The sequence below is a fragment of the Panthera onca genome, chromosome F1 (assembly GCF_046562875.1).
Source record: "Panthera onca isolate mPanOnc1 chromosome F1, mPanOnc1 haplotype 2, whole genome shotgun sequence".
Lineage (NCBI taxonomy): Eukaryota > Metazoa > Chordata > Mammalia > Carnivora > Felidae > Panthera > Panthera onca.
This window is the reverse complement of record NC_138355.1, coordinates 6,663,021-6,677,266: the sequence shown is the minus strand read 5'-3', so window position 1 is coordinate 6,677,266 and position 14,246 is coordinate 6,663,021. Positions and strand designations below refer to the sequence as shown.

At 43.3% G+C, this 14,246-nt stretch overlaps 1 protein-coding gene across 3 annotated transcripts in view; it reads right to left on the bottom strand.

Moving 5' to 3' along the window:
• Positions 1–13,562, bottom strand: part of SMYD3 (SET and MYND domain containing 3) — a 684,892-nt gene extending 671,330 nt beyond the window's left edge. For all 3 annotated transcript variants that reach the window (XM_060644895.3, XM_060644894.3, XM_060644896.3), the window contains exon 1: positions 13,313–13,562. In XM_060644895.3, coding sequence (XP_060500878.2) covers positions 13,313–13,476 — 164 coding nt within the window. In that variant the 5' untranslated portion in view covers positions 13,477–13,562. The remainder of the gene's footprint in view (positions 1–13,312) is intronic.
• Between the last annotated feature and the right edge of the window lie 684 nt (positions 13,563–14,246).

Genomic DNA, 14,246 nt, shown 5'->3' with positions numbered 1-14,246 from the left:
TTAAAGTATACAAGTTCTAAAAGAAAACATGGGTGAATTACTCTATCATAATCAAAGTTAAATGAAATAATCTGAGAGAAAGTATTTCCAATATTTATCAAAGATAGAGGGCTAATACTGCGAATGTGCAAAAAAGTGCTTAAAATTCGAAGGGGGGGAAAAGACCAAAAATCTCACAGATAAATGGACAAAAGATATATACAGACAATTCACAAAAATATATAAATATGGCCTTTACACATATGAAACAATGTTTAACAGGGGCTCCTGGCTGGCTCAGTCAGTGGAGTATGCAACTCTTGAGCTCAGAGTCATGAGTACAAGCCCCACATTGGGCATAAAGCTTGCTTAAAAGAAAAAATAAATTAAAAAAAAAAAGATGTTTAACTTTAATGATAATGCAACTTAAATGCAAATTAAAACTATACTGATATGTGTGCCTGAGTGGCTCAGTCAGTTAAGTGTCCCACTCTTGATTTTGGCTCAGGTCATGATCTCTCAGTTAGTAAGTTCGAGCCCTGTGTTGGGGACTCTGCACTGACAGTGTAGAGCCAGCTTGGGATTCTCTCTCTCCCCCTCTCTCTCTGCCCCTCCTCCGGTTGAGCACGTGCTCTTTCACTCTCTTGAAATAAACGTTAAAAAAAAAAAAAAACCTATACTGAGATACCACTTTTCACCCATCAAATTGGCAGAAATTCAAAAGCTTAACAATACACTCAGTCCACAAAACTGAGGGAAACAAGCACTCTCCTACATTGCTAATGGAAACATAAAATGGTACCACCCCATACAGGTATTGACACTTTGGCTTAGCAATCCCACTTCCAGGAATTTACCCTGAATATACACCTGTAACAGTACCAAAACACTTAAGTGTGAGGTTATTAATTACAAGTATTATTCACATTTGCAAAATACTAGAAATTACACAAATGGCCAAGCAGAGGAAATCAGAAACTATGGAACATACACAAAAGAATAAGAAAGATTCGGGGCACCCAAGTGGCTCAGTTGGTTAAGCATCTAACTCTTGATTTCGGCTCAGGTCATAATTTCATGATCTCATTGAGCGTGGAACCTGCTTGAGATTCTCTCTTTCTCCCCCTCTGTCCCACTGGCATGCATTCTCTCCCTCCCTCTCTCTCTCTCTCTCTCTCTTGCTTTCAAGAAAGGCGGGCAGGAAAATCTAAAACTGAAAGCAAAGTAAAACAAATGAACTCAATTATATTTCTAATTAATACCAGTAAATACATTAAAGGGAAAAAGAGAAAGAATACAAAACGGGCACAGTATTTAACTATACACTATCAGTCTTCAGCAGAGCAGCAGGGAAAGGTACACTGTAAACAAATTCAGTACCAAGTAGGAGCTTTTATTTTTAATATGTAGATGTAACAATTTGGAACAATTTTAGATGAGATACAGAGTTCAATAAATGAGTAAACAGGTTGATGTTGTTACTAAGAGAGTCACTGAAGCAGAAGAAATATACAATTATGTAATGGAGAAAGGCAAGAAAGAACCCTAAAGAGACAAATCTGATTTGAAAGTATTGGTGTGAACCCATGATATTCTAAAGTATACATACATATATACATATGTATATATGTACACACATTTTCATGAACCTGCATACTTCACAACTTTGTCTGCTAAAAAGGTCAAAGCAAAGACATTCCAGTAGCAGTGAGCACACCCAGCATCAGATCTTGGTATCCAATATTATTCCCCACTAAAAGAATCCAGGAGTCCTCAGAGATATACTGATTCCAGGGTTGGGCAGGATAATTACCAGATGAGCCTAAAACATTTGTTATACCAGAAAGTAAAGAAATGCTTAAAAAGGGGGGGAATGGGGGCTCCTGGAAGGCTCAGTCTGTTGAGCGTCCAACTTCAGTTCAGGTCATGATCTCACAGTTCCTGAGTTCAAGCCCCACATTTGGATCCTCTTCGGAATACTCTGTCTCCCCCTCTCTCTGCGCCTCCCCTACTTGCTCTCTCCCCCCCCCACCTCTCAAAAATAAACATAAAAAAAAAAAAAAAGTTAAAGGACAGAATATCCACCTTTAAAGCTTTCCTACTAAAAAAGTCTGGTACAGGGACGCCTGGGTGGCTCAGTCGGTTAAGCATCCGACTTCGGCTCAGGTCATGATCTCACAGTTTGTGGGTTCGAGCCTCACGTAGGGCTCTGTGCTGACAGCTCAGAGTCTGGAGCCTGCTTCACATTCTGTGTCTCCCTCTCTCTCTGCCCCTCCCCCACTCACACTCTGCCTCTCTCTCTCAAAAAAAAAAAAAATTAAATAAAAATAAATAAATAAACATTTAAAAAAATCTGGTACAATTTGAGCACCAAAATAATCAGGTATGCAATTAATTATAAACCAGTGGAAAAAATGGAAATTCATAAAAAGACAAATAATGAGGAAGAAGGATGTGCCCTTGCTTATGGTAAAATGCTAAGCTGAATGCTAACTGCTAAGTGTGGGGGGAGTGCTGTAGTTAGAAAATGAGCATTTTGCAAATGCCATACCACAGATTCAATCAAGAATCATCCATGGATGCTCAATCTAGAGAGAAATGTTAATGAACAGGAGTTTCCATGGTCTTAAAATGTCTTCCCACAGATTATTAGTTAGGAGATGATTAGTTAGGAGATGTTTCCACTGCACACAGTGGAAAACAAGACAACAGCTTGACTGGGTTTAACACCACCAATGAAAGGCAGCTAAACCTTGTGAACCTCCAAATAGGATACCCTGAGGATACCCCAACCATGTACCATCACAGCTGAGAATACATAACCAAATCTAACCATGAAGCAACACTAGATAAACCCAAAATGAGGAAAGTTATATTAAAACGGAAGGGAAGGGAACAGGGAGGCAAGGGGAAGAGGGGGAGAGGAAAAGGGGGGGAGGGAGAGGGAGGGCGTGGGAGAAGGAGAGGAGGGGAAGAGAAAGGGAGGGGAGGGGGAGTCAATATTCAATGACAAAGAAAACTTGTGAAATGTTAAAGAAGGCCAAAGATAAGACAAATAAATACAAGACACGACCCTAGACCCTGTATAAAAAGGGGAAAAAATACTATGAAGAACATTATTTGGTCATCTGGCAAAACGGAAATACAGATAGTAAAGTATTATGGTAATGTTAAATTTGAAGTTAAAGATACAACTTTCCTACTTGTTGAGTATACACATTATTTAGGATAAAGGGCCAGGATATATGGAAGTTACATAATCAGAAAGAACATATGTACATGTGGATAAAGATGGGGGCTTAAGGGAGGACAGGGAGGAGTGTGTAAATGATATCAAATGTTAATAATTTAATCTGGGTAAAGGGAATCCATATTTTTTTTGTCCCATTCTTATTCTTGCAACTTTTCTGTAAATTTGAAATTATTGCCAAACACAAGTATAAAAAAAAATTTTAATTATAATGAGAAGAGATTACTTTTCCATGAAAGTAGCTAAAAGAAACAAGTAACAATTTGAAACACCAAAATGATGGTATGTCAAAAGGCAAATGTTCAAAATGATCTTACAAATAACTCCAGGTTCTAATTTCACATATTTTCTGCACACATAATACTAAAACTAACTCACAGCCCATGATACATAAGACAATAGATATATACTTAGGAATAATTCAAATACTTGATTATAAATGCAGAGTCCCTAGTTGCTTTTCCTCATATTCACTGAATATGAGCTGTTTCAGGATGCTATCCTATCCATTTGGTAAGTGCTTACTGAGTACTTACCGTGGGCTATATGTCATCTAATTTAACCCTTTGAAGTCTCTGCTACTCATATGTGATCAGCTTTAGCATCACCTAGGAGCTTGTTAGAAATGCAGAATCCCAGGGTGCCTGGTTGGCTCAGTCAGTAGAGTATGCAACTCTTGATCTTGGGGTTGTGACTTCAAGCCCCATGTTGGGTGTAGAGATTACTTTAAAAATTAAAAAAAAGGAAAGGAAAGGAAAGGAAAGGAAAGGAAAGGAAAGGAAAGGAAAGGAAAGGAAAATCTCATACCCAACCCAGACCTTACCAAATCAGAATCTACTTGAACAAAATCTTCAGGTGATTTATTTGCACATTAAAGTTCAAGAAGGGCTGCTCTAAGTGAGCTGCTCTAAGTAACTCAACTAAATAGAGATTTATTTCTAGCTCCTACTAAATCTGATGCATGTAGGGCAATTCATCAGAGCAACTCTCCTCCAAGCTCTGACTCATGCTTGTTTCTCCAACTCAATTCATGGCCTCCACAAGGCAAGAGAGAGGGAAGAATGCACAGGATATTTCATGGCAGACCCAGAAATGGCTTATATAACCTCCAGCCCACACTCCATGGCCAAAAATGAGTCACAGGGTCCCAATCAAACTGAAAGGAGGCTGAGAAATGTAGTCATCTTGTGTGCTCGCTGAGGAAAATGAGTAAAGTTTAGTAATGGATACTGAGAACACCAAGGAATACCAAGGAAAAGTTAAATAACCAGGCTCACACAGGGGCTGACTATCATGAGGACTGGCAGCAGTTCTACCTTCCTTAGTTCAAACTCTAAAGCCTATGACCAGCCAGTCAGTGAGCTTACTCACCTTCTAGCAAGAGGTTCACTCTCAGTCTAATCAACTGATGCTTCAAAAAAAAAAAAAAAAAAAAAAAATGGGACATAAGCTGGAAAGCGTTTCTAAGACATCTTCAGCCCAAGCTGCACACACTGTTTTATACAATTTCAAATGAAACAAAGTCTAAGAAAGACTTTCTCAAAGTGTATTTAAATTTCTAATTACAAAAAAGAATACAAGCTTGACTGGGATAAAAATACAAAATATAAAAAGTACAAAGGAATATCTTCCCTCCCGCCTCCAAGTCCCATTCTCAAGAAGTATTAGAATTCCGGGGTGTTCTTCCAAACTTCTTCTATACACACAAGTACATATACGATCACACAAAGATTTACAGGAAATACATACATTGTCCTCCAACTGTATTCACCCAGGAATGCGTCATGGACATCCATCCACATCTGTACATATGGATCTATCAATCTGAACAGCTAGACAGTATTCTACGATATGGCTACGCCATAACTTAACCAGTCCCCTGTTAACAAACATTAAAATTCTCTCTCCCTTCTTAATTATCAAACTGCTATGCTAAGTATCCTTGTACAACCACTGGTATTTGTATTTCTGTCAGAATTCCAAAAGTAGGGTCAACAAAATATAGTGCTCAATTTTTACAGGTACTATAAAAATGCACTCCTACAAGTGTATGAATGTTCTCTAGTCCATATTTGTGTTTATAAGGAACATAATAGACACTTTTTTCAGGTTATCATGAGAATTAAGTGAAATAATACACAAAATAAAGCACTTAAAATCATGCCTGGCATTGCTAATAGTAATGAATATTAGATACTGAGTAATAATATTCAATCGTCACATACCGTGGTGACAAGTAAATAGAAGGTAGCTCTCTTACTTTCCCTTGATAATCCACATTAATCACCATCCCAGGGCACGTGGGTGGCTCAGTCACTTAAGCGTTCAGCTCTTGATTTTGGCTTAGGTCATGATCTCACGGTTCGTGGGATCAGGCCCCACGTCGGGCTCTGCGCAGACACTGCAGGGCCTACTTGGGATTCTCTTTCCCTCTCCCTCTGCCACTCCCTCCCTCACTATCTCTCTCACTCAAAATAAATGAATAAACTAAAAAAAAAAATTTTTTTAACGAAAAAGTCTGTTTCACTAAAAACTTTGTTAAAATGTAATAATTATGTTTGAATACATATTTTCAAACTTACCAGTTTTTTTTATGCAGTAAAGTCAATAGAGGTAGCCACATAAGTAAATCCTCTTCAGTCCTAAATAACTGTTTTTATTTAAAGACTCTCCTATGAAATCCTTCCCAATTTTTAAGAGTGGGTTCTGACACTGAAAAGTTTGAGAAACACTGCTCTATGGTATCAGGAACCTCAAATGACAGCATATGTCAATAGCAGGCAAACCACAGACATTAACCCATTGCTTCAATTCTCCTTCTGTGAAGGTCTGAGGCAAACTTAGAAGCTCTACAGAAGACTGTTAGTAGGTTTCAGAGATGGTAGCACAGGTAGAGAAAGGCAAATCAAAGTGCAGGGGGAAAAAACAGAATGTTTCAATACGAACAAATCAGTGATCCTTCCCATGACAAAAGGGTCTATGATAAAAACCTGACACCAGCTGGCTGGCTGGTCCCAAAGATGTGTTGCCATATGGGGGAACCCAGGATCCCAAACTGGGCACTCTGTACCAGCAGAAGCCACAATGACCATGGTGAGGGGAAGTCTGAACTTTTGAGTTCCAGGCACCGATCTCCACCCCTGTCCCCACAGTTGCTCTGTTCATGAGACCTCTGAACAATCACCAGACTGTCTGAAGAATAACTTACTGCTATCCACAAAGCAGGTCGTCCTGTCTGATTAAGAATGTCCTCTGCTGTGGCATTCACATGGACCAAATGTTTGCAGGCTCAGAACTCTGCCATACAGCCCTTTCCCAAACTTCCTTGCAGAAGAAAAAGAAGCAAAAGAAACAGGAATTATAACTCTCACTCAAAAAGAAAAATGGAATTCATATCCGTAGAGTCCTTTCCCACCCACCTTATTATCAGTCCTTCCTTGATGCTCAGGTATATCCATTAGCCAGTGCCCAGGAACCTGCAAGTCCTGACTTCAGGCCATCTCTCAAGGTTCTACTCTTTGAGGTCCTTCCTTCAACCTCCAAAGCCCACCGCCCCCCTTCCCAAGAAGAGTCTATAACACAACAACAGTTCACCAGCACCTGTTGCTGACTTATTTCACTAAACCAGCTGAAAACCCACAGAATGCCTTTTACCCATTACGTGAACAGAGGTGAGTGCCCATCTGTCTCCACTTGGCTCGTTCTCCACAGGCCCTTAAATCTTGGCTTAGGAAGCCAATGTGAGAATTCTGCCTTTGCCGAAACTATTCATTCCAATGCCTAACGCTCCTGGTACCTTCACTTAGAAAATTCATCTAACACCTCCGCCTCTCAGTTTCCTGCTCATTCTAACAATCTTCTCCCCTATCTCCGCCACCTTCTGCCACACCCTAAACCCTCTTGCTCCAGCACACACACACCACTTCTAAAGCACACGTGCATGTATATGCACATCAAGTCAGCCCACTCTGGCCACTCCACCTCTTCCTTGACCACATCACGTCCCCTAATCCACGGATTTCATCCCAGCCCACTGTCCATCACCCTCCCCTCCTTATGACCTAAGTCCCTTGCTCAAAAATCATGGTGCCTGATTATCCCTGCCTTGCCTACAACTTCAACTTCTTTCTCCCACTCTCCATCCACTAAACTAACCCGACAATCCTGGGTAAACCTAACTCACAGTCAAGTAGCTAGCTGACCTCGGGGTGAGAAAAAAGCCCTCCCCTGACTGCTCTCGGCATGCCCAAGCTATCCTACTATATTTCACTAGGCAATTCACTCTTCTAGAATATTTCAAACCTTCTCTTCTCTAAGACTGAGTCACTCAGCAAGACTAGTCACTTTCCTAGCTGTCCTCAAACCTTTCAATCACCACTGTTGCCTTCTCCGGCACTCTTCTTCTTACCTCAGTACATGAAGGTATTCCTGCCTCCACGCTAGGTTCAGTCCTTAGCCAAGATGGATTACATCATCTCACCACACATTGTTCCTTTTTTGCCCTTTATTGCCTGGTCATATCTATCCACACTGTAACTCAGATGTAGCTGCTTTATTTTCTAGAACAGATCAAGTCTGTATCATGAACATAGGGCTGTTTTTTCTAATAATTAATCTAATCTTCCTTTACGAACACCCACCCTAGGAAATGGCCAGAAACTTAAAATTCGCCAGATAATATGTCAGTCTCTTCCAGTTAATATTCAGACATTTAAGTTTATCTCCTTACCAGAGCTGGTTTAAATAGTTGCTTTCAGATAAATTTTTATCCAAATGGGGCTGAAGGGACATCCTTATGGTGGCAAGAAGACCTAGGATCTTCGTGTCTCTGTGGATGCTCACTGAGCTCTGCTGCAAAGAGGAGATCACATCCCATGGCTGGACTGGTGCTATCTCATCTCACCTCTTGGGATGTCATGCCTGCTCCTACCCCTGTATCCATGATCCTGACCTTCAGTCTAGAATGGTATGATGCCTGCTGTCTACCAGGCCTCTCAGCTCCTCCACATCCCTCACAGTGGCATGAGAACTATTTAGCTTCCCCAGGCTCATCCATCCATCTATCCACTTCCTTCTACCCCTACTGTGCTCTATCCCCGTGTTGTCACAGCACTAACCCACATAGCTATGCCCTCTAGAGATTCCAAACAAGGAGCACAGCCAAAGACTTTCTCCTTTCGAGCCTTTTTGTTTGTTTGTTTTTTAAGTAAGCCCTACACCCTATGTGAGGCCTGAACTCATGACCCTGAAATCAAGTTGCATGCTCTACTGACAGAACCAGCCACAGACCCCATCAAAAGCCTTCTACTTTGGACTGTCCCTTCAACCTATTTAACACCTTCATCCTAACCCCAGAACTTTGGCCAGACAAGGAAGCTCAAAACATGTATTTCTGGAGCAGCTGCCTGTCTCAGTGGACCATGGGACTCTAGATTGCCAGGTTATTTAGATTACTCTTTAAAAAGTAAAATCTTTCCAAAAAAAAAGAAAGAAAGAAAGAAAAAAGAAAAAACATGTATTTCTCACAATCTGTTTTCCCTACCTCTGTCCCCCTTCTTCCCATAATTCAGGGCTGAAAAAGATGGACTTTCCATTTCCAATTCATCTTCCGTCCTCCTGAGAGGCACTAGCCTCAAGTTCAGCCATAATGACAGAAGAGATATCATATCCTCCTTAGCCCATAGAAGAAACTATCATTAGAGTATGTCAGAGGAAGTTCTTGATAGGAAGCTACAGGCAACTTGGAACTTTCGAAAACCAAAAACAAACATACAGTGACTTAAAATTCCCTAAAATACTATCCTTTCACAACTTCAACAGTTACCATCTCCTGTGTGCTAGGCTCCAAGGACATAACAAGAGAGAGTTAGGTCACTAAACAGGTAAGTTCTACAAACAAAATAATTACAAATGGAATTTTAAATGCTGCATTTACCAAAAGAGAAAACACAAATAACCTGTTTGTCCATCTGTTCCAGCTATCAAACTAAAGAGGTGAGGAATACAGAAAAAGGATAATATAAATTATTTCAGGTCACAATTTCGTATTATTTAATCCTTCCCCAATTTATATACTTCATTTTTTTTCACTTGCAACATAAAAAACCAGAAGCCAATCCTTAATGAGAGGAAAAAAGCAAGGGAAGCCATGAAGCAAATTCAAGTTTCTCTGTTAATAAAAATAACTAGGCATATGGAAACTAATTTGACAATAAATTTCATATAATAAAAAAAATATATAAAAAATAATAAATAAATAAATAAATAAATAGGCAAGAACTAAAGTACTGTTCAAACACCCCAAGGCTAAAGGAAATCAGGTAGAGTGAAGTAATAAAGTAATTATAATAAATATCTGTTATTTTATGTTGCCACCCCCACCCCAAAACTGTTATTGCTACAAACTAATATTTTCATTTCATTTCTTTTTTAATTTTTTTTAATACTTACTTATTTTTAAGAGACAGCACACAGGCACAAGCAGGGGAGGGGCAGAGAGAAAGAGAGAAAGAGAGAGAGAGAGAGAGAGACAGAATCCAAAGCAGGCTCCAGGCTCTGAGCTATCATCACAGAGCCTGAGACGGGGCTCGAACTCACCAACTGCGAGATCATGACCTGAGCCAAAGCAGGATGCTCAACCGACTGAGGCACCCAGGCGCCCCACCATTTCTTGATTCAAAAGGAAGACAGAAGGGCAAGGACAGCTAGAGGAAAATTCGACAAGATGTCTGTAACACAAACTAAAAGCTTACTATGTGTCAGGCATTAGGGTCTCAAAAATTGAAAGATTACCTAATACATACAATTAAGGATGAATGAATTTCACTCACAAGATGACAACACAGAAACTTTATCCGAGTGATGGGTCATTCAGTTGTGGTAGAAAACTTGAGAAACACGACAACCACTTACGTGGAAGTGTTCAACAGAGCACCTAGTATGACAGCACAAGTGAATATATCCTAGCAATCCAAAATGTGTTTTTTGTGTAGAGCGTTACTAAATGTTAGTTAACTAACTAACTAACTAACTAAAAGTTAGTATAAAACTTCCTTTAGTTCGTTTTAGTTTGGATGCTTGGCATTTACTGAGATCCCTTTTCCTATGTTTATGTTTGCTAATTTCCCCACTATCTGAACATTGGTGGAAACAGAGCCTGCCTCCTTTCCTAAAAGCCAAAAAGGCCTAATACTCACCTTCTCAAATTCCCTTGCAGCTAGGATGCAGGCAGTGACCTAATCCCAGCCAATCCAAGACACCCACTGACGATTTTGAATCAGAAGCTAATACCACAAAGAAACATGGTTGAGAAAGCAACTTTCCAGCAATACCCAGTTTCCCAAGCAGCAGTGGCAGCAGCAGCAGGGCCCAGGATCAAGGTGCTGGTAACACATGCCGTAAAAACCAGTATTACCAGACAGCATCAAAAGCGACCCACTCCCCGGGTCTCAACCCCAGCTGCTTCTGAACTGTAATCCTGACTGTGCAACTTTCCTTGGTTCCTGCCCACTGGCAGAACTGGAGCTCCTCCAGACCTCAAACCAATGCTACGATCTCCCCAATGCTCTTGCATTTAATTCCTTTTTAATTCCTTTTTTGTTTAAAGCATAACTAACAAGTAATTTCTTGCCAATAAGAAACATGAGTGATAGCCAACAGGAATGAAATAGTATGGTAAATAAAGAAGCATCCCACCCACAAAGGACTGGGTCTGTGTAGTCTACTTTGGAAAAGAGACAATTCTGTGTGTCATATGACTCAAGTTCTGCTCTGATAATTCAGTTAATAATGTGTCATGTATTAATTCCAAAACGTTTCCGTCCCAACTACTAAATAACGTTGCCAGTCTGATTTCATCTGGAAGATGACCCACACCTTCTTCATCAAGCAAGTTCCCTACTGTGGACTAACTACCTTCAAACTCTAAATATACCCACAGATGATTCAGCAGGATGAAGAGCCCAAGTCTCCAATTTGCTTGAATAAGAATTAAAGATCTGTAACTTTCAGGGCGCCTGGGTGGCTCAGCTGGTTAAGCATCTGACTCCTGATTTCAGCTCAGGTCATGATCTCATGGTTCCTGAGATGGAGCCCCACGTCTGGCTCCACGCTGACACTGGGGAACCTGCTTGGGATTCTCTCTCTCTCCCTCTCTCGCTGCCCCTCCCCTGCTCAAAATAAATAAATGAGTTTTTTTTTTTTAATGTGTAACTTTCAATGTGGGGGACTTCAGCAAATAGTTAAGTCTCTTCTTTTTAATGTTTACTTATTTATGGGGGGGAGGGACACAAGTGGGGGAGGGGCAGAGGAACAGGCAGAGTGCGAACCCCAAGCAGGTTCCTGGCTACCAACACAGAGCCTGAGTGGGGCTGGAACTCACAAACTGTGACATCATGACCTGAGCTGAAATCCAGAGTAGGATGTTTAACCCACTGAGCCACCCAGGCACCTCAAAAGTTAAGTCTTCAAAGGAATTAACTGTTTTCAAAACTTTTATAAGTTCTGAAGTTTACAAAAACTTCAAAGTGCTCTCTCCTCAACAGATTTTTTGTTGTTGCTGTTGTGGTTACATCAGGAAGATACAGATACAACTGTTATTTAGTGATCTTAAAATACGAAAGTTAAATAAATTCCTCAACTACAAATCAAATTACGACTTGGTAAGATTTTATTTTTTTAATGTTTATTTATTTTTGACAGAGAGAGAGAGACAGAGCGTGAGTGGGGAGGGGCAGAGAGAGGGAGACACAGAATCCAAAGCAGGCTCCAGGCTCTGAGCCATCAGCACAGAGCCCCACGCGGGGCTCGAATTCACAAACCTCAAGATTATGACCTGAGCCCAAGTGGGACGCTTCACTGACGGAGCCGCCCAGGAGCCCCAAAAATGTTTATTTATTTTGAGACAGAGAGAGAGCAAGTGGGGGAGGGGCAGAGAGAGAGAGAGGGAGACACAGAATCCGAAGCAGGGTCCAGGCTCCGAGCTGTCAGCACAGAGCCTGGCCCGGGGCTCGAACTCACGAACCGTGAGATCATGACCTGAACCAACCGGAGCCGAGGTCGGACGCTTAACGGACTGGGCCACCCAGGCGCCCCAGGCCTTGGTAGATTAATGGTCAACCTACCCATTTGAATTCCGCAACCACCTCCTCACCCCCGTCCACCCAAACCCCAGGCTAAGCGGTCTGCAAGAGCAGTCCTGGAGAGCTCTCCCTTCCGGCATACCACCGGAGCTCAGCGACACTCGCTGCCTGGCTACAGCTCCCATGACTGTGCCTGTGCACTGCATATTCCCACAACCTGCGTTCGCACAGCCCTTCACATCCGCCCAGGGCCTCAGGCTTGTGACTCCCGCAGCCCGCTATGTGGCTGAGAGTTAGCCATGACGCGCACAGCGCTGCACGCACCCTCAGTAACTCGTGCTCCCATAGCACTGCTGCGTCTCTATTTCAGCCCTTCTGATTCGCTGCAATTCATTCTCGCTCTCACTTATGTGCTCCTTCAGGATTCTTAAGGATGTCCCGTTCATCTCCACGGGTCCCCAGGCCACACACAACCTGGACCCTGGAACGTGTTCTGTAAACACCGAGATTCTTCCGCCTCCCGCAAGCCCGGTCCTCTGCTGGCGGGGCCTCAGCCCTGGGCCGGGTTTTTACGCACCCCTGCACCCGCCCACCCCGACCCCCGCCCATTGTGACTTCCAGGGCCGCCCAGGACACAGACTTTTTGTTCCCCAGGAAAATTACCCGCAGCGCAACACCGCCCCTCAGCTCTGCCCCCACCGGCTCCCTCCAATTCCTAGCGCAGCCCGGGGGCGGGCGGGGGTGTCAGCGGGTCCAGCTCCGCAAACCGCACACCCCCCCCCCCCACCAGAGCTGGAAGGGCTGAGCCCGGAACGCCCCCAATGCCCGGCACGCAGCACCCTGTCAGCCGCGACGCGCCTCCGGGAACCGCGCGGGGCTGCGCATCGGGGCAGCGCCCCCATATCGGCGCACCCACGGCCGTGCGGACTCGCGCGGCGGGCGGCCCCACGATGTCTCCCCGCGCCGCCCCGGACTCGGGTGGGCGAGGGCGCTCCGTACGTACCCGAGGAGGCAGCGGTCGCAGACGATGCCACGACTCCCCTTGCACACCGTGTACGCCAAGGGATCCGAGCGGAAGAGCAGCTCTCCGGGGCGCAGCTGCACCAAGGCGCGCAGCCCATTTCCCCTGTTGGCGGAGCTGAACTTTTCCACCTTCGGCGGCTCCATCACCTCAGGTCGGCACCTCAGACGTCCTCCGCTTCCCGCAGCTGGCGTCTCGCGTGCAGCCGGGAGCCGCGCGCCTGCGCTCTGCGCGCTCACGTACGCCCGAGGGGCGGGGCGGGCGCGCGGGGCCTCCGCGCATGCCCAGACGGGGTCTGGAGGCGAGCCGGGGCGGGAGCCTGGGGTGGTCGGCATGGGCCCAGCCTAGGACTTCCAGGGTTGGCGGCAGGTTCCAGGGTGGCTCCGCGAGGAGCAGCGGTGTTCACACACACTCGGTATTTTGTTGGGGACCCTACTCCCTAGATCACACAGTTCTTAGCATTTTGCCATTTCTGTCCATTTTTTCTCCCCAAGTATGTAGGTAGGGTTGTTGAACCCTTTGAAAGTAAGTTGTGTTGTTGAATCATATAAAGGTAAGCTGCAATCATCATGAAATCTCATAACTGATGCATTATAACATTTCATAATTAAATACTGCCACATGCATTTCCTCAGAATAAAAATACACAATAGGACTACAATATCATCACCCCAAGGAAGATTATTCTATGCTACCAAGTAAAAACTATATTCATTTTAAGAATGGCTCTTGTAGCTTTCTTTTAAAAACCAGGATCCAGCAATCCCTATCAAAATAATACCAGCATTCTTCACAGAGTTAGAACAAATAATCCTAAAATTTGTGTGGAACCAGAAAAGACCCCGAATAGACAAAGCAATCCTGAAAAAGAAAACCAAAGCTGGAGGCATCACAATTCCAGACTTCAAGCTGTATT